This window comes from Epinephelus moara, chromosome 7 (assembly GCF_006386435.1).
Source record: "Epinephelus moara isolate mb chromosome 7, YSFRI_EMoa_1.0, whole genome shotgun sequence".
In the NCBI taxonomy this organism is placed as follows: Eukaryota; Metazoa; Chordata; class Actinopteri; order Perciformes; family Serranidae; genus Epinephelus; species Epinephelus moara.
In genome coordinates, this window is record NC_065512.1 from 9,137,701 (window position 1) to 9,162,640 (window position 24,940).

At 40.4% G+C, this 24,940-nt stretch overlaps 1 protein-coding gene across 1 annotated transcript in view; it reads left to right on the forward strand.

Annotated features, from left to right (window-relative positions):
- The window catches only part of LOC126392901 (contactin-associated protein-like 5), a 179,777-nt gene that overhangs the window by 119,218 nt on the left and 35,619 nt on the right, over positions 1 to 24,940 (forward strand). Inside the window, exons 14-17 of the mRNA XM_050048626.1 lie at positions 9,839 to 9,995; positions 13,824 to 13,951; positions 18,013 to 18,183; positions 19,092 to 19,310. Coding sequence (XP_049904583.1) covers positions 9,839 to 9,995; positions 13,824 to 13,951; positions 18,013 to 18,183; positions 19,092 to 19,310 — 675 coding nt within the window. The remainder of the gene's footprint in view (positions 1 to 9,838; positions 9,996 to 13,823; positions 13,952 to 18,012; positions 18,184 to 19,091; positions 19,311 to 24,940) is intronic.

Sequence of the window (24,940 nt, forward strand, 5' to 3'; positions counted from 1 at the left end):
CATTTAAGTGCGGAAAACATGCAAAAAAGTAAGAAATCAGGAAGGGGGCAAACACTTTTTCACACCACTGTATATATATATGTATATGCGCATCTTCTTTGATAGTGTATTCCATCGAGCATTGAGGTTCAGAGCAAATCTTAAGGCCCTCACTCACCACCGCTGCCTGTCTGCTAGGGTTGGCTGGTCTGCATTGTCCATCTGTAGACTTAATCACAGACATGTTGCTTTCTTCTTATCTATGTGAATTTATCCATCTGAGAAATGCTGGAAGCTGCCTCTGTGACATATTTGTAAGACTTACTCTCTGTCCCCAAAGTCTGTCTTGAAATGGGAAAAAAGACTTTACCGTTTGCTGCCCCTGCAGCCTTGAATCTGCTGCAGACTGATTTGGGTCTCGGGGAGCTGGTCTCTTTAGGTGTTTTCAGAAATAGATTGAAGGAATTGAAAGAAAGTGCATCAGGTTTTAGGTGCTTTCACTCAATATTTGCCTCTATGTGATCCAATATGTTGACCTGATTTCTTGGTGTGCCTCGATTTTTTTATTGTCTTTATCTGTTATATGTTGTATATCTGCAGCTCTGTTTAAATGTGCTGCTGCCTGTCTTGGCCAGGACAATCTTGTAAAGGAGATTTACGAGATATAACGGAACAATTGAAACAGGGACACAGGATTAGATCTGGAATTGAAAATGTGTTTTTTATTTCACTTAAAACAGCTGAGACTCAGCCGAGTAACTGGGCTGTCGGTCCTACCTTTGACCACATGTTGGCTGTGGTGCACACTATTGTATTATAGAGGGGAAAAGAGATTTTGCTGTTGTCCTTTTGGTTTTGGAGACAGATTTAGATCTACAGATGCAGCCAGCTTAGTGGGGGCTCAGACTGAAAACAGCCCTGCATTTGAAAAATGCAAGGGTCTGCATTAGTAAGAGGCGTGTTGCTGGAGATACCAGTGAGACATGAAATATGATCCAGGAAGTCTAGTTTGAGTAACAGATTAATGCACTTGGAGGCTTTTCAGATGCCAGAATGCTCCACATTGGTTTATAATACTATGAGGAAGGATCTCTTCAGTTAAAATGTGATGTTCATGTTACAAGATGTTCTACCATGAATGTGTACTTGACATAGACTGTATACAATAATGGACGTAGCTGCTGTGATGTCACCCATCGGTTTGTGTACTCCCATTTTGAAGCCTCAAGTCATTTTGGCTGATGCCATCATGGATTTTCTGAACCATGTTTGGAGAAATGGGTGGAGCTAACCTTAACAGTTGCTGTTAGCTTGGTTTGCACAGTGCATTTATAGCTATTGCTAATTGTCATTATGCTAATGCTAATTTTGATGAGCAAAAAGACAGGCTTAAAATCATTAAGACATGATGTGCTTAACAGAAAAACTGAACAACCGACTACTAAGAGGTTTTTTTAGTAACACTTTCATAGATGACCAAAACGTTACAGTTAACACTCATGAACTAAAAACACACTGCAAAGGCGACAGCTACAGCTATGGTACAAATGGAATTGTTCCATACCATCCCCATGTTTGGTCCCCCCTCTGTTGGGGTACCTAGCACACAGATCTGGTACTAAAAGGTGGAGCTGTGAACACTGCAGTCTGATTGGTCAGTAGAGGACGGTCACTCTGCTCAGGGCTGAGTTGTGGCTGGTTTTGAGGCTCATGTAACCACTGTTCATACTGTGGAGAATTTTATAAAATGAAAGGATGTTTTGCTGCCTCTTGCAGCAGCTGGAGTCGTAGAGAAGTTTGTCTCTTGGTTCCAAAGGTACCATACCAAAAGTGTTTGGTGGAAACAGCTTTGAAGTCGAACGTCACTCACCCTTTCACTCAAAGTGTCCACGCCCTATTTATACACAACTTCAAGCCTTAATAACATTTAAACAGGTGAGTTAGATAAAGATTCACCCCCCTCTTGAATGTTGACATTACCTACAAAGACCAAAACAAGTTTTGTATCAGGCTCTAAACATGTTTTTTTCTGCTGTAAAGTTGGGCATTTTAACATGAGGGTATATGGGGACTGACTCAGTTTTGGAGTTGGGCTGAAGTAGCCATTAGAGGACCTGCAGTGTTTGGCACAAAAGCTTAATTTTTCAGCCCCAGAGGTTGCTACTTAGTGCTTGTATTTCATTGGCCAGTGCAGCGCCTTGCCAGATGATGTCGCACTGTGTTTTGTCAAAAGTTTTTTGCAGGCCAACCCTTCATTTGTCTGCCAGAGCCCTCTGCATTGGCACCCCCACTGCGCTGGCAGACAGGCCCTGTTTGAATGAATAAATGGGCTGCTTTTTTAAGGCTGAAGTCAATCTGATGATGGCCTTAATGTGGAAGTAGTAAGTCTTGACTGTTGTGTACTTCGCAGCATCAGGGAAATGTTTGTTGTTACATTGTGAATTGAAAGTCAGGCTGTCTGTGCTTTGTCACATTGGGAGCTGCTGCGCCTTCAACACCCTGCCTTCTGCTCTCGCTCTTCTTGTTATATTTTCACACTAACCAGAGAGGCGGTCTCCAATCTTTTTGTGTGCATTCATCTCGAACTGCTTTGGCACCTATGGTGTCCCAAACATTTGCTCTTAAATCATGAAACATTCATGAAGTCCCATCCATTCCCCGGGCACCATGCATGTGCAAACAAACAAGTTCATTATCACGGCAGACATCAAAGAGAGACAGGAAACAGCCTATTTTATAGCTGCATGAACACTTTCAGAAACAATCTGATATTTTTTTGATGGTTGCCTTTGTTGTTGGAGCACAAAAATCTCCTGTGGAAGAAGGTCAAATGTCTCCTTTCTCTTCACTTTGCCGAGCGTGTCGACACAAACAATTTCTCTTTTGATATCAAACATACTTCACAGCATATTCAAATTAATTATTAGACAAAATTGCACTTATCGTGCTAATTTACAGAGAAAAAACAACAGCAGCAGCTGTTTGAAGCAGCCTACTGGGTTTATTGATGCTGGCATTTGTTCTGGAAGGTTTGGGGATTAGCTGTATTACATGTCCCCTTTGCCATCTCTCTGTCAGTCTCTACTGTTCGCTTAAACATTGATGTTCAGTGATTTGATGTCCTTGTAGTGGTGTTCAGCCGTGGTCTGATTTGCATTGTTAATTTTTTCCTCCCCTTTTTAAAACCCGTGGTGAATTAAATTTGTTTCGAGGTAAATGTGAGGCTTTTAACGTGAGAGTGAAGCAACAAACATTCACAACAGCAATTTTATGACTTCTCTTCTTGGTGTCGGTTGTGGTTTATTTATTCAGCAGGCACCAACAGAATGAGAGAGCCAAATCTTACATTGTCCAGTATGTGATACAGTTTTTCTGTTTTCAGTTTATCTTGCTGGAGATGTGGTCTGTCTGACCAGCAGCTGTTGATGTGTGTCTTGTATTTTTGTTTAATTAAAGCAAGCAATTGTAGCGCTCTAAATTCGCTCCTAGTTATTTTGAGATCGATGTATTACCAATTTCATTTTAACTAGTTCTTGTTCTGATGGTTTTTAAAACCAGAATTTCAATACCATTTCGGTGTTAGCCTGTCTGAGGATTCCTCCAGCACCAGACTTGCTATTTGTTCTCAGCTCTTTTGTATCATGGGTGTAATGAACATTGCAGACTCTAGGGGCTGTTTGCAGGGGCTTTAGGAAGTGGTTGCACAAATTTAGATTTTCATTAAAGCTGAAATGCAGGATTTTTACAAATAAATGAACATCTGTTACATTCAAGCCCTTTCCAGACGAGTTCACACAACGCTGATTAAGGCTGTGTGGCATATAGTGTTTTTCTCCAGCAGAAATGTGCTGGCAGGACACTGGGGAGCACTTCATCCCAGTGCTAAGCTCTGCACATGGGCTTTGTTTCTACAACAACCATATGTTGACATTAAAGGTCTAGTGTGAAGGGTTTAGTGTCATCTAGTGGTGAGATTGCAGATTGCAACCAACTGAAAATTCTCCCGAGAGCCAAGTACGTTAAAGAACTACCGTGGCCGACACAAGAAACCCTATCTGGAGCCATGGTTTGGTTTGTTCGTTCTGGGCTACTGTAGAAACATGGCAAACTCTGTGATAGAGGACCCACTGTGTATGTAGAAATAAACGGCTCATTCTAAGGTAACAAAAACACAGTGATTCTTATTTTCAGGTGATTATACACCAAAGAAAATGTAGTTATGAATATTATATTCCATTCTTCCCATATATCCCCACAAAATCCTACACACTGCAGCTACCGTAATGCTACGTTAACCAAGGGTTGACAGCACAGCTATAAACAAGGTGGCATTATTCATGGTGACAGTGACAACACCAGCATCTCTCAGTTCAGATATTTTCAACTCGAGGTGCTCGAAGTGGCCACACAAAGAAGCCAGAGTGCTCTGAAAAAGAACAGCACCTTCTCTGTGGGCTCTCTCCTTATTGGGAGCAATTTTTTAAAAAGATGGCACTCAGAAAAAAACATGATATTTGGACACTCAGCCTAAGCCTGTCAATGTCAGAGAGAGCTCTTTGTATTTCAAGGTGTGTTGTGTCTGTGGCAACTTAACTGCGCTGGCACACTGGTAGTGGTGCGTTTTATATCAGCCAGCCAGAGCTGAAGGGGGCAGGAAGGAAAGAGAGACAACAGTGATGGAGCAGTAGCTGTGAGTATGGTGGAAGCTATTGCTGTGTTCACACTATGAGCAACAACGCAACAGCATGAACAGCTACATTATCGCAGAGTCGCTGTTGAAGTGTTGCTCAAATGCTCGTTAATGTTGTTGCATCATCACAGGCTTGTGTGTGTCTGCTACCTGCCACAAAGCACCTTGACTGAACATCAACTAAATTTGTTTAGTCAAAAATATATCACTGCTTTCGATCGATGTCTGAGCCCCATTTTAACATCACATTTTGCTGCCCCATTGCATCCCTGTGTGCCCCGCAATGCACAAAGAGCTAACATAGTGACAGCTAATTAGGTAAATAACACAGTACAACAGCTAGGAACAAAAACATATGATTGGTTAATGCCTCACTGCATCTTTAGAGCGCTGAAAAAAGATGGGGCCAGATAAATTTTGATTGGTAGTGCGTCATGCCCATCCGCAGTGACACGTGTTGGGCGTCATGCCGGGTTTTATTATCATTAATCATATCATTTATATCATATGTTATCTATTCTTTATATTTTTTAAAAGACATTATCAGTGTATTTTCTTGCCAGATTCGCTCGCCGCTTGCGTAAATAAATGGACCAGATGCCATAACTATCGCTGCAGACTGCGAGCCGGCCAGAGTGTTCGGCGTCGCACCGTGTCGAGTGTGAACAGCTCCATCAGTTAACATGGGCACCGAAAGCAAACTGGCAGCGCTCCATGGAGCAGCGCTTCTACATCCAGTGTGAACCTGGCATCAGTTTGTAGCTTCATGAAGCTTCTGTTGAAAATGACTTGTAGCCTGTTGCTGTGTCCCTCGTAATGTGAACACAGCGTAAGGCTGAAAATCCTAAGAGGAGTCCACAAGAAGTTTCTGGAGTGGACACTAGAGATAAAAAAAAAAACTTGGCGTTCAGAGGAAGAATAAACGTCAAAAAAAGACTTGAAAAGAGCGCTCCTGGGGGCTGAGAGATGAGGCGAGCTCACCCTCAGGCACAAGTCAAAAGCACGTCACCAGTGTTTGTGTAATTACTCTCACTGCCAGAGGGGGGAGACAAAAAGTCCACACTCCAACTTTAATCTCCAGTAAAGGAGAGAATTTGCTCTGCTCTCTGTTAACAAGTCCTGTCAATATCAAGCCAATTTAAGGCAGAGAGTGAGCCTCACCTCTCCTTCAGGAAGTATCGATTGTTGTCTTTTCTTATTTGTGTACCTGTTCAGTGTCTGAGCCGTGTTTTAAAACAAGCAGAAGAACAGGAGGAGAGGGGATGCAGTGAGTGCAGCGACAGGGATTTACTGTAGGGGAAAGACAATAAACAGTGTATTATTTGCAACCTTTGTAATGCAAATGTTGGCTCTCCGGCCAGTGTTGTTCTGGCCCACATCATTTTCTGTCCTGCCTGTGTTTCACCAGTGCTTACATTTAACTTCTGTCAGACTGTGGCATCAGACTGTTAGTCATCATCAGATCCTGTTTGGAGAAGATTTCCGTTGTTATCTACACGGGAGCAGGGTTTCACATGGAGGGTGAATTAATGCAGATGGGACATTCATTGCTCCATCAGCCTAATATGACATGTGTATCCATACATATAAACTATAATGTATGCTGGGGAGGACGAAAGCATTGTAGCATGTGACACTTGATTATGTATGGTGACGCGTGGCTTAATGGGCTTTTCCTTCCTCGCTGGCCTCATCTCCGATGCAGGGTCACGTTGTGTGACAGATGATTGAAGCTGGACCACTTAACCTCAGAGTGGAGGTAATGAATTATGCCTATAATGTATGGCTTCGCCTCGTTGACACACAGACAACGTGTCAGCAGACGACCAAAACAAATACATTTATGCAACAGAGAAAATAAGCAATTTGGTTAAATTGCAAAAATATTTAATGTCATGTGTTTATCTCTGTTTGTGGAGAAGTCTCTGTATAAGCCTCCAGCCTGCAAGCACGTGGTATTTATTTATTTATTTGTTTGTTTGTTTCTTTATTTAACAGGGACCATACAGATAAACACCGCCACATACAAATAAGCTATGCATCAGAGCCGAAGCTAATTTGGTTTGCTTTTAAATCTGGGTTATAAACAGCCGAGTTGATAAAGCAATCAGGATGAAAATAACAACATGGATGAAACCGACTTTGTACATACGTGTGTGTGTATGTGTTGCATGTGACATGAGATTGTGTGTGTGTGTGTCACTTCAAGTATGAATACAGTGTGTAAACATGTTTACATGTTTGTGTGCCTTCGTGTTTATATCATATCTTGTATAATACTGTCTCATGGGTCTTCAACAGGGGGTCATCAGAGTTACTGCAGCGGGAGGGTCGCCAAATTATTGTTTGATGATTTCAAAAAATAACTATGTCTCAAAATACACATTAACATGAGTCCAAAATATCATTAGCATAAATAAATCAGCCTATTCATAAAAAACAACCCATTTGATTTATAGTACACAACACTGATGAAGGGCTAATGCCAGATTTATACTTTATACTATACTATACGCTGTAGCCGGACGTGCACCTCCCCAGATATGTAACTACATGTCACAGTGACGCAGACCTCCTGTCTATTTCTGTAAGCTGAAACCATTTCCCTCAGTGGAAACAAAGCTTTTATTTACTTTAATTTCACAGATAAGAAACAATAAATTGTGAAGACAATAAAGCCTCCACAAAAACAGCATTTTAAGTCTTGTGTGTGATTTATCCTGGCTTCATATGAGCAGAGGAAATCTCTGCTAGCTGCTGGGCTAATTTATACAATGTAAAATGCCATAGGCTTGTGCTGATAACGTTAGCATGTTGTATTTGTTTGGAAAACATGTTTAGTATAGGACAGCTGTTTTGTCAGTGAACCTTGTGAGTTGTAATGGAGCCGAATTTTGTAACGTTGCTTTTGTTAAATGTTGCTGTTGTCCCTGAAAAGTTGGCTAGCCGCAGGGCTAATTTATACAAGGTAAAATGCCATAGGCTTGTGCTAATAACGTTAGCATGTTGTATCTGTGGGGAAAGTGTGTCCAGATAAAGACAAGTGTTTGTCTGTGAATGCTGCGAGTTATAGTGAAGCTGATTTGTGTACTTGCGTTTGAAATTGTCTCTATCTACATGTTTAATGTGTGTTTAATGTGTGTTTTGAATCTGCTAAACTTAACAGCACTTCACAGAAACCTTGCTGCCAACTAGTGTTTTGGAGGTGTAACTGCAGAGTGACACAGACACACCACTGCACAAGTGTAAATGCTCACAACTGTGTCGGCTCTGAATAGAGCTGACGCACAAGTATAAGTCCCATTTAATCCTCCTGCACTCATGTGTGCTAGCTAATTGACGCTAAATCACTGTGCCTTACAAATGTATGTTTAGCATTAAAAAATGGTGTGTAAATATGTGAATTATTCTATAATTATGACTTTAATAGCTTATCATTATATTTACCATGTAAGCGTATTGTTTGTACATGGCACTTAAGGTCGCTCGACATGTTATTGTAGGCCTAGGGATATGAAACTTAATCTCATACAATATGTGTAGTATGGGGTCCCTGCTTTGTCGCTCTTTCAGCTCGGGGTCCTTGTTCTGAAACACATTGAAGACTCCTGCTCTATTTTTTAAGTGCAAATAAATACACAAATTCATTTTACCCCAGTTACTCCAGTTCTTGAACACTTGATCTGTTGACTTCTGGCCCAAATGCTCTAATTATGAAAAACCTGTCATATCAAGCCCAGTCTCGTGCCAAGGTTGTCAAATGCTGACACTTTGTCATGTCCCTCAGAGTGTGATACCAACACCGAAGACACGCCAGGCTTTCTTCTAACTCCTATGTAATCCCATCTGGTAATATTTGTGTAGAGGTGGGTGTGGTTAGTAGTCAGCTGCAGGAGAAAGATGTGTGTGTGGTGGGGGGTGGTTCATGAGAGTAGCACCAGGTGAGCTGATTGACACAGCTGCTGCTGGTTTGTTCGATTACATCACTCCTTTTTACACTGCCTGAGTTTTTGTTTCAAAGCTGAATGAGCCATGAGACATGTGCCTATGGCTGCAGGGCTCCTCCAGCACATGTCTCCCTGTCCATTCAGCTTTCAACCAAAAACTCAGGCAGTGTTGGTCTGGGCCCCAGTACTCCGAGGGCCAGCACACTACTGCATGACAATGGAGAGATGTAATCAGAACAAACCAGCAGCAGCTGTGTCAATCACCCCTACACCTCACCCCTGCAGCAGACTACGGACCACACCTACCTCCACAATTTGACAGTCAGAACAACTGGCGTAGTATAAAAGGCAAGAAAGTCTGTCTAGGGTGGATCCGTCCTTAGGTGGATGGGTCAAACAAACACGGACTTTCACCCAAGAGAGGGTCTCAATGCAGTCTTACAGACTATTGACTTCAGTACACGACACACCCAGACATCTTTCCTTAACCCTCACCATAATGTGTCTGCAGCCACAGCTACATGCAGGAAACCGCTATTTGTGTCCCACGTAAAACCAAAAGGCAGTGCAGTTGTAACTTAACATTATATAACTTCTGTCCATCTGTCACGTACTTGCGTCGCTCATGTTCCACATTTAAGTCACGTTATCAACTCATTTTAAAACAAAACATGTTTTTTCTTAAACTTACTGTTGCCTGAAACGAACCGAGGCCGTTTGACAATATTAACCACCGATTTTAATGAATTTCTCCCAAGAAACAGCTGTGCTTCACATACAGACACTAAAGGGTGTGTCTCAGAGACACCAAAGGGTTCAACATCACACTATCTGACAACTTGGGATGAAAACATGTTGTCTTTTTCTTTATGTTGTGAGCTTTTGTTTCTCACCTTCACTCCCAGTCTTATTTGCTTGATTTTATTCTCATTATAATGTCTCGTATTATATAAGCCTCTCGGCACAGCGGTCTCTGAAGGAACAGGATTTCAGTCGCCTGCTTATCTTTAAATCTTTCATTTCTGTTTGGTGTTTTTATTAATCTTTTTTTTTTCCAGTGCATTTCCACCTTCAGTGTATTTATAGTACTTTAAGATAAAGCTGTGAAGAAAAACAATGCAATCCTCCAAATATAACCCATGACCTTGACCTACTTGAGCTCGAGCTCTGGTATCAGGCTGCTGCAGTGGTCACTGACTGTCTGACTGGTGTGTTGTTGCAGACGGCAGTCCGCTAACCTGGTGGCTGGACTGGGAAGGAGAGAAGCGGAGCTACTGGGGAGGCTTCCTGCCTGGAGTGCAGCAGTGCTCCTGCAGCCTGGAGGAGAACTGCGTGGACATGAACTACTTCTGCAACTGTGACGCCGACACAGACACATGGTACACAGCACAGACACACACAAGCACGCATTTATAGTCCAGGGAGAACATTTTCCTTTGTTATATTGCATATATTTTTTAATATTGAGAGGTGTGTATAAATATTTTGTCTATAATTGCAGTATATTGTGCCGTAAACTGTCCCCTGTTAGTGTTTTACTGTTCTATCTGATTAATATTACTGCTGCTTTAATGTGTTTGTTGCATTTTATTGCTGCAGATATTTAAGGTTGTGCAAAATTTAATTCCTTTATATACTCTGGGGTAGTTAAACATACAGCAATGCATCATATTCTATAAAATCATCATCATATGATTGAAGCATTTGTAGCCTGGCTGTCCTGTGAGTATTACATATCTCTCAAAAGTCAGAAAAACAGCTTGTTTTCAGCTTTGCTAGGAGGCATGTTCCAGCTCCTCCAAGAGTTTATTTAGCTTAGGAAGTAGGAGAATGTTCCCAATCTATAAAGAAACACTTCATCCTTAATTCTTTGTGTGTTTGTTTGTTTTCACTGGAGCATGAAAGTATAAAAATTGTAATCTAAAAAGTAACTTTAGCTGTCAGACAAATGTAGTGCAGTAAAAGTACAATATTTACCCCTAAGATGTCGTGTAGTACAAGTATAAAGCAGCATAAAAGGGGAATACTCAAGTAAAGTACAAGTACCTCAAATTTGTCCTTAAGTACAGCACTTGAGTAAATATACTTAGTTACATTCCACCATTTCCACAGGGATCCCAGATTAATCAACACCTCACCAAACACATGCACCTACATACATACAATAAAACACAAAACAAGGCATCATAAATGGTGCAGAGTGAAAACCATGCATCCGAAGAAGAAGATGTATTTACAGAGATAATGTACAGTACAGACAGTCCAGTCAAAAAGACCTCATTTTGTTATGTCTTGCAGCAAGAACAGTTTGTGTTAAGGACTTCTGGTAACTTTCAGACTGGTTAGAGAGATAAGGGAGTCTAGATTGAGTCTCGCCTGCAGGTCATTCCAACACCAAAGGCTGTAATAAAACAGACTGCTTCTTCCAGCCTCAATCCACACAGGTGGCACCTTTGAGTGCAGACTTTGCAAACTATTGGATCTAAGACTGTAGGTATATTGTACAAATACAAACTTAGAGCAAAGGTACATGGGTAGAATGGCCTTGTACATTGAAATATACTACTGCTGCATGCTGCACATAGAAAGTGAAGACCATAAGACAGACTGTACACTGTGCAGTGATGAGTCTTGTCACCTGAGTTTAAAATATATTTTAAAGCAACATGATGAAGTGGGTCAAGTTTGGCCGTAGTGGTGGGACAAGCAGATTTGTAAATGGAATCATCGTACTGTAACTGAGACAAGAAAAGGCCTGAAATGGAGAGAAACAGAAATGTAGTCTGTGAAAGAAACCCAATGTGAGGTTGAGTTTCTTAATTAAAGGTCCACTGTGTGGGATTTAGGGGGATATATTGGCAGAAATGGAATATAATATAATAAGTATGTTTTCTTTTCTTTCTTGTTGTGTTATCGTTACTTTAGAATGAGCCGTTTCTATCTACACAGGGAGCAGGTCCTCGTCTACAGAGATCCCCATGCTCCATCGCCATGTTTCTACAGTAGCCCAGAGCAGAGAAACTGAACACTGGCTCTAGATAAGACCATTCATGTCATATTGGCCACTGCAGTCAGCAGGCCCTTCATGACAAGCAGTATCAGAGAAGCACAGATTTTTAATGTGAAACAGCTTTATTCAGTGTTTATGCCGATTTATATCATTGGTCCGTTTGTTTTGGAGAGGAAGAGACCTCTGCAGATAAATCAACTTCTGGTTGAAAACCTCCTGAACATCTGGATCTTAAGTTATCAGAGGAAAAACATGAGCACACATTGCAAGCGCTTGGCAAGCAAGTTGTCTCTGATGTGCCAAACAGCATCAAGAAAACTGATTTGTAAAGTAAAACTGCTTTATTCAGTGTTTTCACCGGATTACATTACTAGTAGGGATGCACAATATCAGCACATCATCGGTATCGGCAGATATTAGCTTGAAAATGAAATATTAGAATCAGCCAACATGCTTTTTCTTTACATTGAAAAACGTTCTATTTCATGTCTCCATCTGCTGGTGGGCCGTCACGATAAGAGTATGCATGTATAAAATGATTTTAATTCCACTACAGAATAGACTTGATGATCACTAAAGTTAGGTGGAGAAAGAAGTGGATATATCAATATCGGTACTGGTTATCAGCCAAATGAGTTGTTATATATTGGCATATTGGATATCAGCAAAAAATCCAATATCGTGCATCCCTAATCACTGGATCTGTTTATTTTGGAGAGGAAGTGACCTCTGTGGATAAGTCCTGGTAAAAACCTCCTGAACATCTGGATTCCAACGAGAGAGAGAAGAGCGAATATTAGGTTATCGGAGAAACGTGAGCGCGCATAGCAGACACACGTCTGCGATGTGTCAAACAGCGCAGAGGAAACACTGATTTGTAACAAGAAATTGCTTTAATCAGTGTTTTTACTGGATTTCATCACAGGATCTGTTTGTTTTTGTTTCGCTGGCAACCCCAGTAAAATCCTCCTGAACAATGAACCCTGAAAAAACTCTAACCAGGAGAAGTTTCAGTTTGTTGAAATCTGCGATCCTCACTCCTAGACGCTACTAAATCCTCCTAAATCTTACACACTGTTCCTTTAAAGTTCCAGTGTGATGTTTGAGTTAAAATTCATGTCAAAGCAAATGCCCAGATATTTATATGTATCAACAACACCTTTCTGAATGTTATGAGAAAAACAAAACAAAAACTGAACATTACAACCTTCATGCAGGTCAGATTTACTGCAGGACTGTTTTATTAGACTGCATTTATATAGCTCTGTGTGCCTAATAAACTGGCAAAAACTGAATGTATGGGGCGTCGGTGGCTTAGTGGTGGAGCAGGCGCCCCATGTGCAAGGCTGTTGCCGCAGCGGCCCGGGTTCAACTCCAGCCTGTGGCCCTTTGCTGCATGTCACTCCCTCTCTCTCTCTCTCCTTCACGCTTGTCTGTCCTATCCATTAAAGGCTGAAAATGCCCCAAAAAATATCTTTAAAATAAAAAAAAAAACTGAGTGTATTTCCAACCCACACGAATAGGAACGACATCCTCTAAATAATGAGGTCCCAAATATGAATTAACAAACATATAAAGAAATAAGGACACGACCACTAGATAAAAAACAACCTAATCATTAATAGCATCAACGATCATTCCTAATGGCTCTGTGGTGTATCTGTGGTTGTATATATTACCTTGCGATAATCCACAGAAAGTCTGCTGATGATTAATTAGTCAATTCATCGATCAGGCTTTCAGAGCTCTGAGAATCTGTTCAGTGTTTTATCTCCAGCAGTCAGATAGATTCAGTCAGAATTTCGTCACCAGTTTTATTTAACCAGCATTCACTCCAAAATGATTAATTACAGCTGGTACATAATATAACAATCATGATCAATCTAATCATATTTCTTAAGCACTGACGGAAAAAACAAAGGCTGCATTATAGTTTTGTGTGTGAGACGCTCTGAATGTCTTTGTTTACCGTATGTTAATCCACTGCAAAGCCTCTCTCGATTCAGCTCAGTTTGCATATTTCCAGAGGCAGTTGTCTGCATTGTGATAGATTGCTCCCTTTTTAATGTGTTTACTCTGCGTTCTGTGCTAATGCAGAAGAATGGATGCCTTTATCTGGACCCCCAGAAAGGCATCCACCCTGAGGGCAGTGTGGCACCATTTATTTAATTCTTTTTTGTGTGTGTGTGTGCCACAGGGCTAATGACACAGGGATCCTCTCCTATAAAGACCACCTGCCAGTGAGCCAGATCGTGATTGGAGACACCAACAGAACGGGCTCGCAGGCCGTCTACCACATCGGCCCTCTGCGTTGTTATGGAGACAGTAGGTGATCACCTCAGTGTTGAAGCGAGTGTGCCAGATTTGGTTGCAGATGGAGGCCTTGATTCCCAGGCTTACTGTTGATCAGAGGCAGCCCGAGCTCAGATGATGCCTCATGTGTTTATCCATGGATTAAAAGTTAAAATCAGTCTGTTCCGTTACGAGTCAGACAACTGGCCGTGTGGACTGTAACCTCATAAAACCTGCTGGACCTGCCAGGAGGTCCGTCTTTACAAACTCATGTGGTGCCAAACGGTGGGGGAGACGCAGGAGGGGGCAGAGCTGGACAGCAGCACTGGAACATGAAAGAGGTTGTTGATATTTACTGCTTCATGTCCCAGAGTGAGCTGTGGACAAAGGGCAGGGAATTTTTAATAGCTCATCTGCAGCCAAATAAGGTTCACACCCCCATGATTTTATATCAGAAGCCAAGTGGGGATAACGTTTCCTGAAGACAGTGAATATATCTCAAATTCTGCACAAGACATCTGAAATATTTCCAGAGGCAATATACCTGTTTTGTGTCCTTGTTACTGATGAATAATTTATACACATTATTAGACATTCTTATCATAAAATGCACTCTTATTTAATGAACAAATGTTGGCATTGTATGTTTCAAACATTTGTACGTTATTATGTAACAGATTTCTTGAAGCTTTACATTTCTTTATGTTTCACCAGTGCTTTGGTTAACGTGTGGATAGGTTTAGACACAAAACCCACTATGATTATAATAATGAAAAGGTCATGTTTTGGCTTACAATACCTGGTTTTTGTGGCACTATCCCAGCAGGAAACATGGTGATGTCTCTGTGAAAAACAACTGCATTTCGTGGCACTATCCCAGCGGAAACGCAGTGATGTCTGTAAAAGATGAGCGCTTTTTGTTGCACGATTCAGGCAGGAAATGCAGCAGTGTGTTGGCTAAAAACAGCTGCATTTTGTGGCACTATCCGGCAGGAAACACAGCGATGTCTCATTATAAAATAATTGCTTTTTGTGCCACTATTCCAGCCAGAAACACAGTAATGTCTTTGTAAAGAACAACCGCTTTTTGTGCCACTATCCTAGTGGAAAGATAGAAACGTCTCGATGAAAAATAATCACTTTTTGTGCCACAATTTCAGCAGGAAATGCAGCAGTGTCTCGGTTAAAAATGACCATGTTTTATGGCATTATCCTGGAAAGAAACGCAGTGATGTCTGTAAAAAGCAGTCACTTTTTGTGCCACTGTTGTAGTGGAAAGACAGTGATGTCTCAGTAAAAAACAACCGCTTTTTGTGCCACAACTCCAGCAGGATATGAAGCAATGATTTGGTTAAAAACAACTGCATTTCCTGGCACTGGCACTGTCCTGGCAAGAAATGCAGCGATGTCTCTGTAAAAAGTATGGGCTTTTCATGCCACTATTCCAGCAGGAAATGCATTGAAATCTGTAAAAAAAAAATGAGCGCTTTTTGTGCCACATTTCGTCAGGAAAGGCAGCAGTGTCTCGGTTAAAAATTACTGTGTTTCATGGCACTATCCTGGCAGGAAATGCAGTGATGTCTCTGTAAAACATAATGCGCTTTTGGTGGCACTATTCCAGCAGGAAATGCAACAATGGCTTGGTACAAAACAACCGCTTTTCACGGCAGTATTCCCAGAAAAACATGACAGCAAATCACTAAAAACACCCACCTTTGTTAGCAGAAAAGCCTCAGGAAACACAGTAACAGGTCGCTAGAACACTTTCAGTTTTGTTGTTTGTTGGTCACGAACAGTGGCAGCCATCTACCGTCCCCTACACCTCCTGATGACAAAGTTTGCTCACATACTACATAACTTTAGAAACATTGATATGATATGAAATTTACAACTGTAACATGTTTTGGGTTTGCAGAAACATACAATGCCAACATTTTATTCTTGGAACTGGGCTGTGATGAATGTATGAACATGTGCTGTAAATTAAAAAATATATATATGAAAGCAGATGCAAATAACTGCATTTCAGACACTTTGCTCACAGTAGAAATTACTCAGGCAATTGCATTTAGTTTCTTCACAATATTATTACCTTGAAATAGAGAACTTGTCTCCTTGACATGTCTTCTTTCAGACTAATGAAAAAAGAAATCCAAAATACATGTGGGTGTTCATATTTCTGTTGTGGAATTTGTAATACAAAAAGTAATTGTCTTAATGGCTGAATGAGTTTAAGTGATACTGTGCAGGATTTTCCTAAAAACAATGTATAGCCATCCCTTTCTATCATCAGTAAGTGGTGTGTTTCTCTGCAGAGACTCTGCCCTCTGCCTGTATTTTCTGATTTTCTTTTTATTTTCTGTGTTTATGGGTGTGTGCCCCCACAGTGCTCAGGTAAGGTCAGGGCTTTATAAAAAGGGTAGCAACCAGGTCCAAGTTTGTAAGCATCCAGACACAGTGCTGAAAAAACACAAATACAGCGAAGAGAAACGCCAAACAGGAGTGAATCTGAGGTTGGCCTTTACTTTAACTTTCGCTGGCGAACATGTTTACAAAGAGTAACTGACAGCCCTGCATAGCACACCTTTAAAATCTTTAGCCCCTTCACCTGTTGTTTCTTATTTTTAGTCTAAAAATGAATGGAATTTTGCAATACATATCTTGAAGGCCATTTTCTGAAAATGAGTTTCTTCTCACACTCTCACACAGATCTCTACTCCAGTCGCACTTACAAACACTAAACTTTTCAGTTTTATTCCTCTCTGTATTCTTAAGGTTTTTACAGAGGGGGTTTGTTCATGTATCATTCATAGCCTGATTTATAGCACATTTTGTTCCTAAAAACATGGCAAAAATTGTTTTTTTTTAATGGATGCTGATATAAATAGACATCCAAACATGTCAATAAAATGAAAAGAGACTTTCTGTAGTGGGAATTTATACAAATGAGTGCATATTTAAATAGATGAAATCTCATTTGCATATTTAAACATGAAATTTCAGGAAAATTGTCATTTAAAAAGTAATTATCTTAATAAAAGTAATCAACTGAGGAAGTGTCATGGTGATATCTATTAGTCTAACTTTACTCTTTTTCACCTGGGTGTATCCCCTTAATAAAACATTTATTCATTATTATTATTATTATTATTATTATTATTATTTTTAATTAAACCTTTCTTTGACCAGAAAAAAACCTGTTGAGATTAAAAGTCTCTTTTTCAAGAGTGTCCTGGCAAAGACAGGACAGACGGACATCATAGAGCTAAAATACAAAATGAAAAATATTTTTTAAAAAGACGCAATATGACACACATGATAAGATTACTTCAAAGAAAAGCCCAAAAATGTATGTTAATATATATGAGAGGAACCAAAGAGTGCAGTCGGACTGTCGGTCTGCAGAAGATTCCACATATAAAGAGCTGCATACACACTGTAAATGCTTGCTTACCAGATATTTTAGTCCTATTTATATGAGAAACTAATTTACTTTTATGGTATTTTTTTGGAGGTCATTATTTAACCCTGGTATGAACTCTCCTAACAAAAGTTCAGGACATTTTTTTATGTGCTCTAATAAAACAGCTCAGTGAAAAGCTGGCGACTGGTGGAAATCTTCACACAGTGTGAAACACAAGACACAACAGCACTGGATGTTGGTTCAAATAAAAAAGAAATCTTAAAAGTGTTATCTAGTTGTGATGTTTCCTGACAATGGGGCGATCGAATAAAGGCATGCCCTCCTTCACTGTAAATCAAATAGAGCCGTGCTGTTCTACAGTACCACAGCAGAACCTCTGAGGGAGGCAGAGACAGACGGTCGGGTGTACAAAGTGTGTGAATTCTGACACCAGAGACCGCAGTTTGCTTCCTGTTTCCCACCAGAAGCCGACTCTGGTGACAGATCAGATGTCATGTTTCATCATTAACTCCTCACTTGTGTTTCGTCAATGCAAATGTGAGGAAACGATGCGAGTGAGAGAAACAAGACAATTAAGTCAAATGAGGCGCACCTTATTTGGTGTGCATCCTCCTTTAGTCAGGAATCTGATCTACCTCCACTCTCCTTTTCCCTCTCCCTTTCCTTTCAGAGTCTATATGGAACGCAGCGTCTTTCTACCAGGAGTCGTCGTATCTCTACTTCCCCACCTTACAGGCCGAGCTCGCCTCTGATATCTCCTTCTACTTCAAGACTAGCGCTCCTTCAGGAGTATTTCTGGAGAACCTGGGCCTCAAGGATTTCATCAGAGTGGAGCTCAGCTGTGAGTCAACGTTCAGAGGCAGAGAGAGAGAAGTACATGACAAGGACATGCACACAGAACGGCAAAAAAAAAAAAAGAATAGCCATACATAAGAGCACCCGCCAAAGCTGTCAGGGTTTTTTTTTTTTTTTTTTTTTTGCGTTTCTCAAATGGAAATGTTAGCTGTACTGTAGTTGACAGTTTAATTTCCCCAAGAAGCAGGCTGTCAGGTCTGCGCAGCGTGATGTAATCCTAATGACACAGTCAACAGCTATGTCATGCTGTCGCAGGAGGCGTTAAAAGCATTTCCTTACTACCCATGTAGGGAAGCCGAAATCCTTAATGAACACACCAGATGGATGGAGATTACCTCGTAGACTTACTGGAGGGAAAAGGAGATGAAATGCTGCAAATCAGATATATTGATGCAAAACACTGACTTGTTTACACAAGCACCGATAAAGTGATACACTGTAGTTTATAAGGTGCGTTAAAGAATTTAGAGACATGATGTTGTACTCACCAAACAGCATATCTAATCAGTACCTCCAGTCTTTCGTGCAGCTGTGTGTTAGTTTATTTATCACAGGTGATAAAATAGATTTGAAATTGTTGATTACATTGTGTTTTGTTGCACAAACCTGAGGGAGGAGTTCTCGGGATATTTGCAGCCTTTATGTATTACTGCAGCATCGGAGCCGTTGTGAAATATTGACGAGCTGTCAGCTGAGCCCCCTCATAAATCTATTCAGGTCATCAAGTTTTCCCAGCAGCATTGTATCGCATTGCATCAGAAAGGAGGATAGAGAGGAACATAAAAAACCTAATATCACATTCAGTCTGACCTGGCTGTCGTGTGTGTGTGTGGGTGTGTGTGTGTGTGTGTGGGTGTGTGTGTGTGTGTGTGCGATTCCCCACTGGCCTCCCAGCTCCCTCAGTGGTGACTTTCTCCTTTGATGTGGGAAACGGTCCAGCGGTCCTGTCGGTGAAGTCCCACCTCCCTCTTAATGACAGACAGTGGCACTACGTGAGGGCAGAGCGCAATGTGAAGGAGGCCTCCCTGCAGGTCGACCAGCTCCCCCTCCGCTTCCTGGAGGCGCCAGCTGACGGACACCTCCGTTTACGGCTCAGCAGCCAGCTGTTTGTAGGTAGGCTTGCTGTCACACTGAATAACCCTCTGCCAGAGACGGGGATTTATTTAAACCTGCATTAATTGATTTTGAGTGGAGTGGGGGGGTTGTTGTGCCGCAAGACGCTTACACATCATTAACATATTGTCACCTTATAAAGGTCGCCTGGTGAACGGAAGCTCAATACTCGTTCTATTTTTAGCTCTGTTTTTGGTGTCTACTAACCAGGGTGACTACCGATCGTGAAACTAGAACATTTGTCTCACGTTCAGCAACATCCCACAAATCCTGCGAAATGTTGTGCATTTCAGGCTCATTTCTTTAAGTTATTTTTGTTGTAAAAGATTAAATATTCATCGTGTGTCCATCATCTTTCCCAGAATTTCAGGCCAACATTTAAGTCACATTCACATTCCACTTACGTGTGTGTACGGAGACGAGGCAACCCAAAGTCCATTCATTCCTCTGTTAATCTCTGTGATATCCAATTTTTATTTATTTATTTATTTATTTATTTTATTTTATCTATTCAACAGGGACTATGCTACTGCACCAGAAGGTTTTTTTTAATTTATTTATTTAAATAAAACAAATACAAATTACACAACAACACTTTAACACATCATAACCCACTGACAAAGACAAAAGGAAGAAGAAAAAGAAAAAATTCACAGACATACAAAAGCCAACATAACAACAAAACAAACAACCGAAAACAACTAGATAATAATGTCATTATCATCCTTCTTCTAAACTTGGCCTTAATCTATTCCATCACCAACAAAGAAATGTTATAAAAAGGAAAGAAAACAGGGAAATGTCTTTCCTTTTCGATTCAAAAATAAATCTTTTTTCCAATAATATAACAGTATTTAGAGGCACCAGAGTTAGCCATAAGCTCATTTTCATCTGTTGTCCCTCGGCAGGAAACAGAAAACAATTTCTCTGCTAAAAGACACAATTATATTAAAACACAACTACAAAACAGAACATGTTCACGACACAATGTCTCCAATTCAATTTTATTTATAAAGCCCAGTATCCCAAATAACAATTTGCCTCAGAGGGCATTACAGCATACGATATCCCTCTGTCTTTTGGACCCTCGCAGTGGATAAGACAAAACTCCCAAAAAACTTTTCAGTAATAACAATTGCAAGACAACACAACATCAAATCATCTCAGCCGTAACAACAGCAACAACAATACAACTACAACATTTAGATAATATTTCGGTCTGCAGTTTGCTTCAAGTACGTAAAAAAAATTCTACTTTTGTGGTGGATTTCGGAGAGATCATATGACAGTGTGGTAGCTTAGCTAAGAGGCTATTTCCTTCAATTCAGTTGCCTGTTCATTGTCACGTTAGTTTGTCTGATTAAAAAGAACTTGTTTGTCTAGTTTTAACATATTGTGAATCTGAGTAATGTTATTCTGCTTATATACAGTCAGATCGTCATTATGACTCGTTCAGTCGTTCATACGTCTTTTTAATTAAATATTTCACAAAACATGCTACGTACCTGGCAGGTTCTGTTTTTGTCCCGGTGATGTTCCAAGCACATATTCCAAACTACTGGATGGTGAAAAACAGACAAAATTCCTCTCCCTCATGGCTACAGGCAGTTTCTACCAGGTTTCTATCCATCTGTAAAGACATGCACTTCCTTGTGTTGTACACTAGAGGCATGTTACATACATAAATGGAAACAAGGCGTAAGGCCTTGTCCACATGTACATGAGTAAATTTGAAATTGTAGCTTCTTCTATGTTCTAGTTTTGGCTCTTTGTCCACATGCAAACTGTGTTTTAGGACATTGATGTGTAGACAGAGAAAGTGTGAGTGTCTGGCTTTAAGAGTTTGCACCATTATCTCTTTCATGAGGCGTCACAAATGAGGCAACATTTCGTGCAATGGCTGATGTGGCTAAAACAGTGCTGGCTATAACCTTGCTAACAGGACTTTTTTATATGTTTACACACAAATATACAGTCAGTCCTCCACTATATTTAGGAACAGAGACGTCAGAATGAGCTACAGAGGTCACTCTTACAGGTAGCCTTCAGGTAATAAGTTTTATTAATTGAGTGGCTTTAGGGTTACCATAATATCGATACCTGTTGGTTTGACATGCTCTTGACAGCACATTAATTCTGTTCTGTTTTCATCTGGACAGGGATTTTTTTATAACAGGGCTTTTGTGGACGGGAATGTTTTGTGAGAATCATGTCCAAATTTCATAAATATCAGGCCTTAAAAGTCATTAAATAATCTTGAATTTTAATTTGTGATGTCTTAATTGCCACAAAAACTTTATCTCATTTATCCATCCTTCAATTTCTCTTTGTCAAAATGAGTCACGATCTTCATGTGACTGAAAGTCAAAATTTCTGATGTTAAAAATCTGTCGGCAAAATGCAGATTAACCTAACTCGCCTACCTTTGTCCGTGAACCACCTGTATAAGTTACTACTTATCTAAAATTGTATGCTTTCATTCTTGTTCAGTGCTTCAATAAGAAAAAATGATTATTTGTCCAAAAATCTTGCTCAAATTTAGTTAAAAATCATCTTGAAATGTCTTAAAAAACATTAAATTAAAGTGTCTGATACCTGTAGACACCCTGCTAAAGCTACTCGGGAGCAAGTGAGCAAAGAGGAGTGATAATGATAGCCTTCTGGTGAGGGTAAACAACAGCTGCACCTGCCCTGAGTCCTACACACACACACACACACACACACACTGACAGAAGTCTCAGCTTGAAGTTGCCCAAAGCAACAAGAAGTGCAAGTTTAAGACACATTAATCCATTTAATCTTTTAGTTACATCGCCTTTGGGAAGTTGCCTTGTCTCTGCTTCAGGAGTAGGTCTGTTTCTGTCGTCTGCTATTCGTAAAATGAAGTTTTAACTAAAATATTAGCATATAATATTCACTTCCATTATACTCTTTAAATTGAATAGGTCCAGCACCATTAAAATTCTCATATTCTCAAATACCATAATGCCCACTGCAGTTTAAAGCAGGTTAACACCCGACACCGCTGCAAGTAGGCATTCCATATAATATAAAATCAATCTTTATATAGCCTAATAATAGTCTTTTCTCTTTCACACTGGACTCCCACATTGTCCTGCAACAGAACAATAATGAGGAGGTCATCCTAACACCGACTCCTGTGGGAAATATCTGGCTTTTCAGCTGCTAAATGCTCCACCATGTTCAGGGGATTCTCTATAACTTTGTCTGCGCCGTTAGAAGCCGGGCAGGTCGTGCTGAAAGCGTTAGCTGCCTCCTGTTTGGTGAGACTGAAGCAAAACAGTTGTGGGCAATTAAAGCCAAAACAATGAGCTGAAAGACGGTAAAAAGGGAGTAAAACTTCAGAGTCAGGTGATAATTCTCTTTGTATTTATCACCAGGCACAACACCTTTCACATTTTTCTTTCATTGTTAATATAAATGTATTGATTGGTGCAGCTGTGAAGGAAAAGTTCTGATTTTTCAAGTCTACCTTAATCCAAGACTTACATGTACTTTTGAAAGAGTTATTGGTAGTTACAATCATTCCTCCTCTCCAAACTGGCCTTGAAGTGATCCTTTCAGAATACAGCTGAAGCCAACAAGAGGCTTCGACAGAAGTCTAATATTAGCTTTGGCTGAACTTTGAAAAGATTTTTTCGCACAGAGCAAGGACTCTGGTTTTTGTCCCCGATCTCTCACAATGTAGAGGCACTACAAAGGTATCTCTTCACAGATAAAATGGAAAGGAGAGGCGATTACAGCTAACAATAACTGTCCTGGAAGAATACAAACCTGCCCTGTAAGCTACTGTAAAGAACTAATGTATTTTCTTATTTTTTCATTATTGCTCCGGTTCAGATGCACGGCTGCTCTCTTTCTCCTCTCACATTTCTCCAGCAGCCTTTCCCCCCTATGACATTTTAATGTGTCTCCTTAATAATACACCAGCCCTCTGGAGGGGACAGACCCCATTTTAAAAAAGTGAGAGTTTTTTTTTTCACGTGTTCTCCATTTTACTGTAGGCCCACAGTTCACGCTCTTAATGGGTCATTTACTGAGATCTAATGAATAATTTATCGGAGGAGAGAAATGACAAATGGAAGCAAGAATCCTCAGTTGATTTCAGAAGAGCGTGTCATTAGGTGAAGATTTAATTGTTTTTATAAGAAGGTACAAAGGTGACATTTTATGACATTCTCTCAGAAGATAAAGTTAATGTGAATGTTTGATTACGTCCCTGCAATTACAATGGGATTGCTAGTTTGGAAAAGTAGATGATAAGAAAAATGTGTTACAAAACTTTAAGCATGTCCAATAGGGATAAAGCAACTTGATGGAAATAAGTAAAATACATATTTAGAGGTACATTTCTATATGGTACAGAAGCCCTGAGAGGCAAAAAGGGCAGTGTCGGCCAAAACCAAAGTTTATCTCCAACGTAAGAGATATTATCGTCTACTTATGGGATGTTATCTAATACATACAAGATGTCATTTACTATGCACAGGATTTTGTCTCCTACCTACCACATTTTATCTCCTGTGTACACAGGCTTAATTTGACAGTAAGACAGTCATGCAGAATGAAATAAAATGTGAGGCTATAACAAAAAACACCTAATTTTAGACATATTATCTACAAGAACATAACCCTAAAGTCAGTGAAACAAACAAAATGCCATTATGTGATTTCACCACGTGTCGTTCTACATTTATGTCATGCAAAACGGACCTTACTAGTTCCACTTCTGTCATATTTTAGGCAAGACGTATAAGGCCCTGATCACACAGGAAGCATTTTAGCAGCTGGAGGTGCCTTTTTATAATTGTTTTTAATGAGAATGAAGCTTTTTGCTCACTGTTTTTGCGTTGCTACTCGCCTTGCGTTTCTGTGCTCTAGGCGTCTGGCGTTTTTGCTGGAGCACTCTGAACTCCATGAGTTCAAAAAACTTCAACTCAGAGTAAAAAAGCACCCCATGTCATCTCTTTTTTCATCATCTTTTTTCCCATTGTCCAATCGGATGATTTGAGAGGCGGGCCTTCTGTGGTGGTCACGACAACAAGTTTACAGTTGGTAAACAATGGAGGAGAAACTGGTGGTAGCGGTTGTTGGATACCCAGAGCTATACGGCCCGACGATAGACAGCAGGTTGTCAAACTGCCCCTGAGTCAATCAGCCATCATGGAGGAGAAGCTCCTGGACCAACTGGTGGTACTCCCCATAATCCAGACTCTTTTTTAGGGTCTCATGTACCCACACAGATCTCTGCTTATCTGCTGACAGCCTCTCAACCTCAACCAGAGCTACAGACAGTACCCTCTGCCTCAGCATTTTAGGGACTAGATACTGATTATTGTGGGAAACAAAACAACTGTAGATTGATTACACGGGAGGGTTAGTGTAAGGACATGATGGGTCGGTTGCCTGGCAACAATAAAAAGGCACAGCAAGTGTTTTTTATTACTTGTGGCATCAATTAAATTTAAAAAAAAAAAGGCAGTGCGGTGTGCCTTGCTTTTTTGCAACCTGCAAAACACATTCTGTGTGATTGAGGCTTAACACATCCTTAAATAGAGCACTACTTGACAAAAAATGCAACTTGTGAGTCACAAACAGCCGTAACAAGC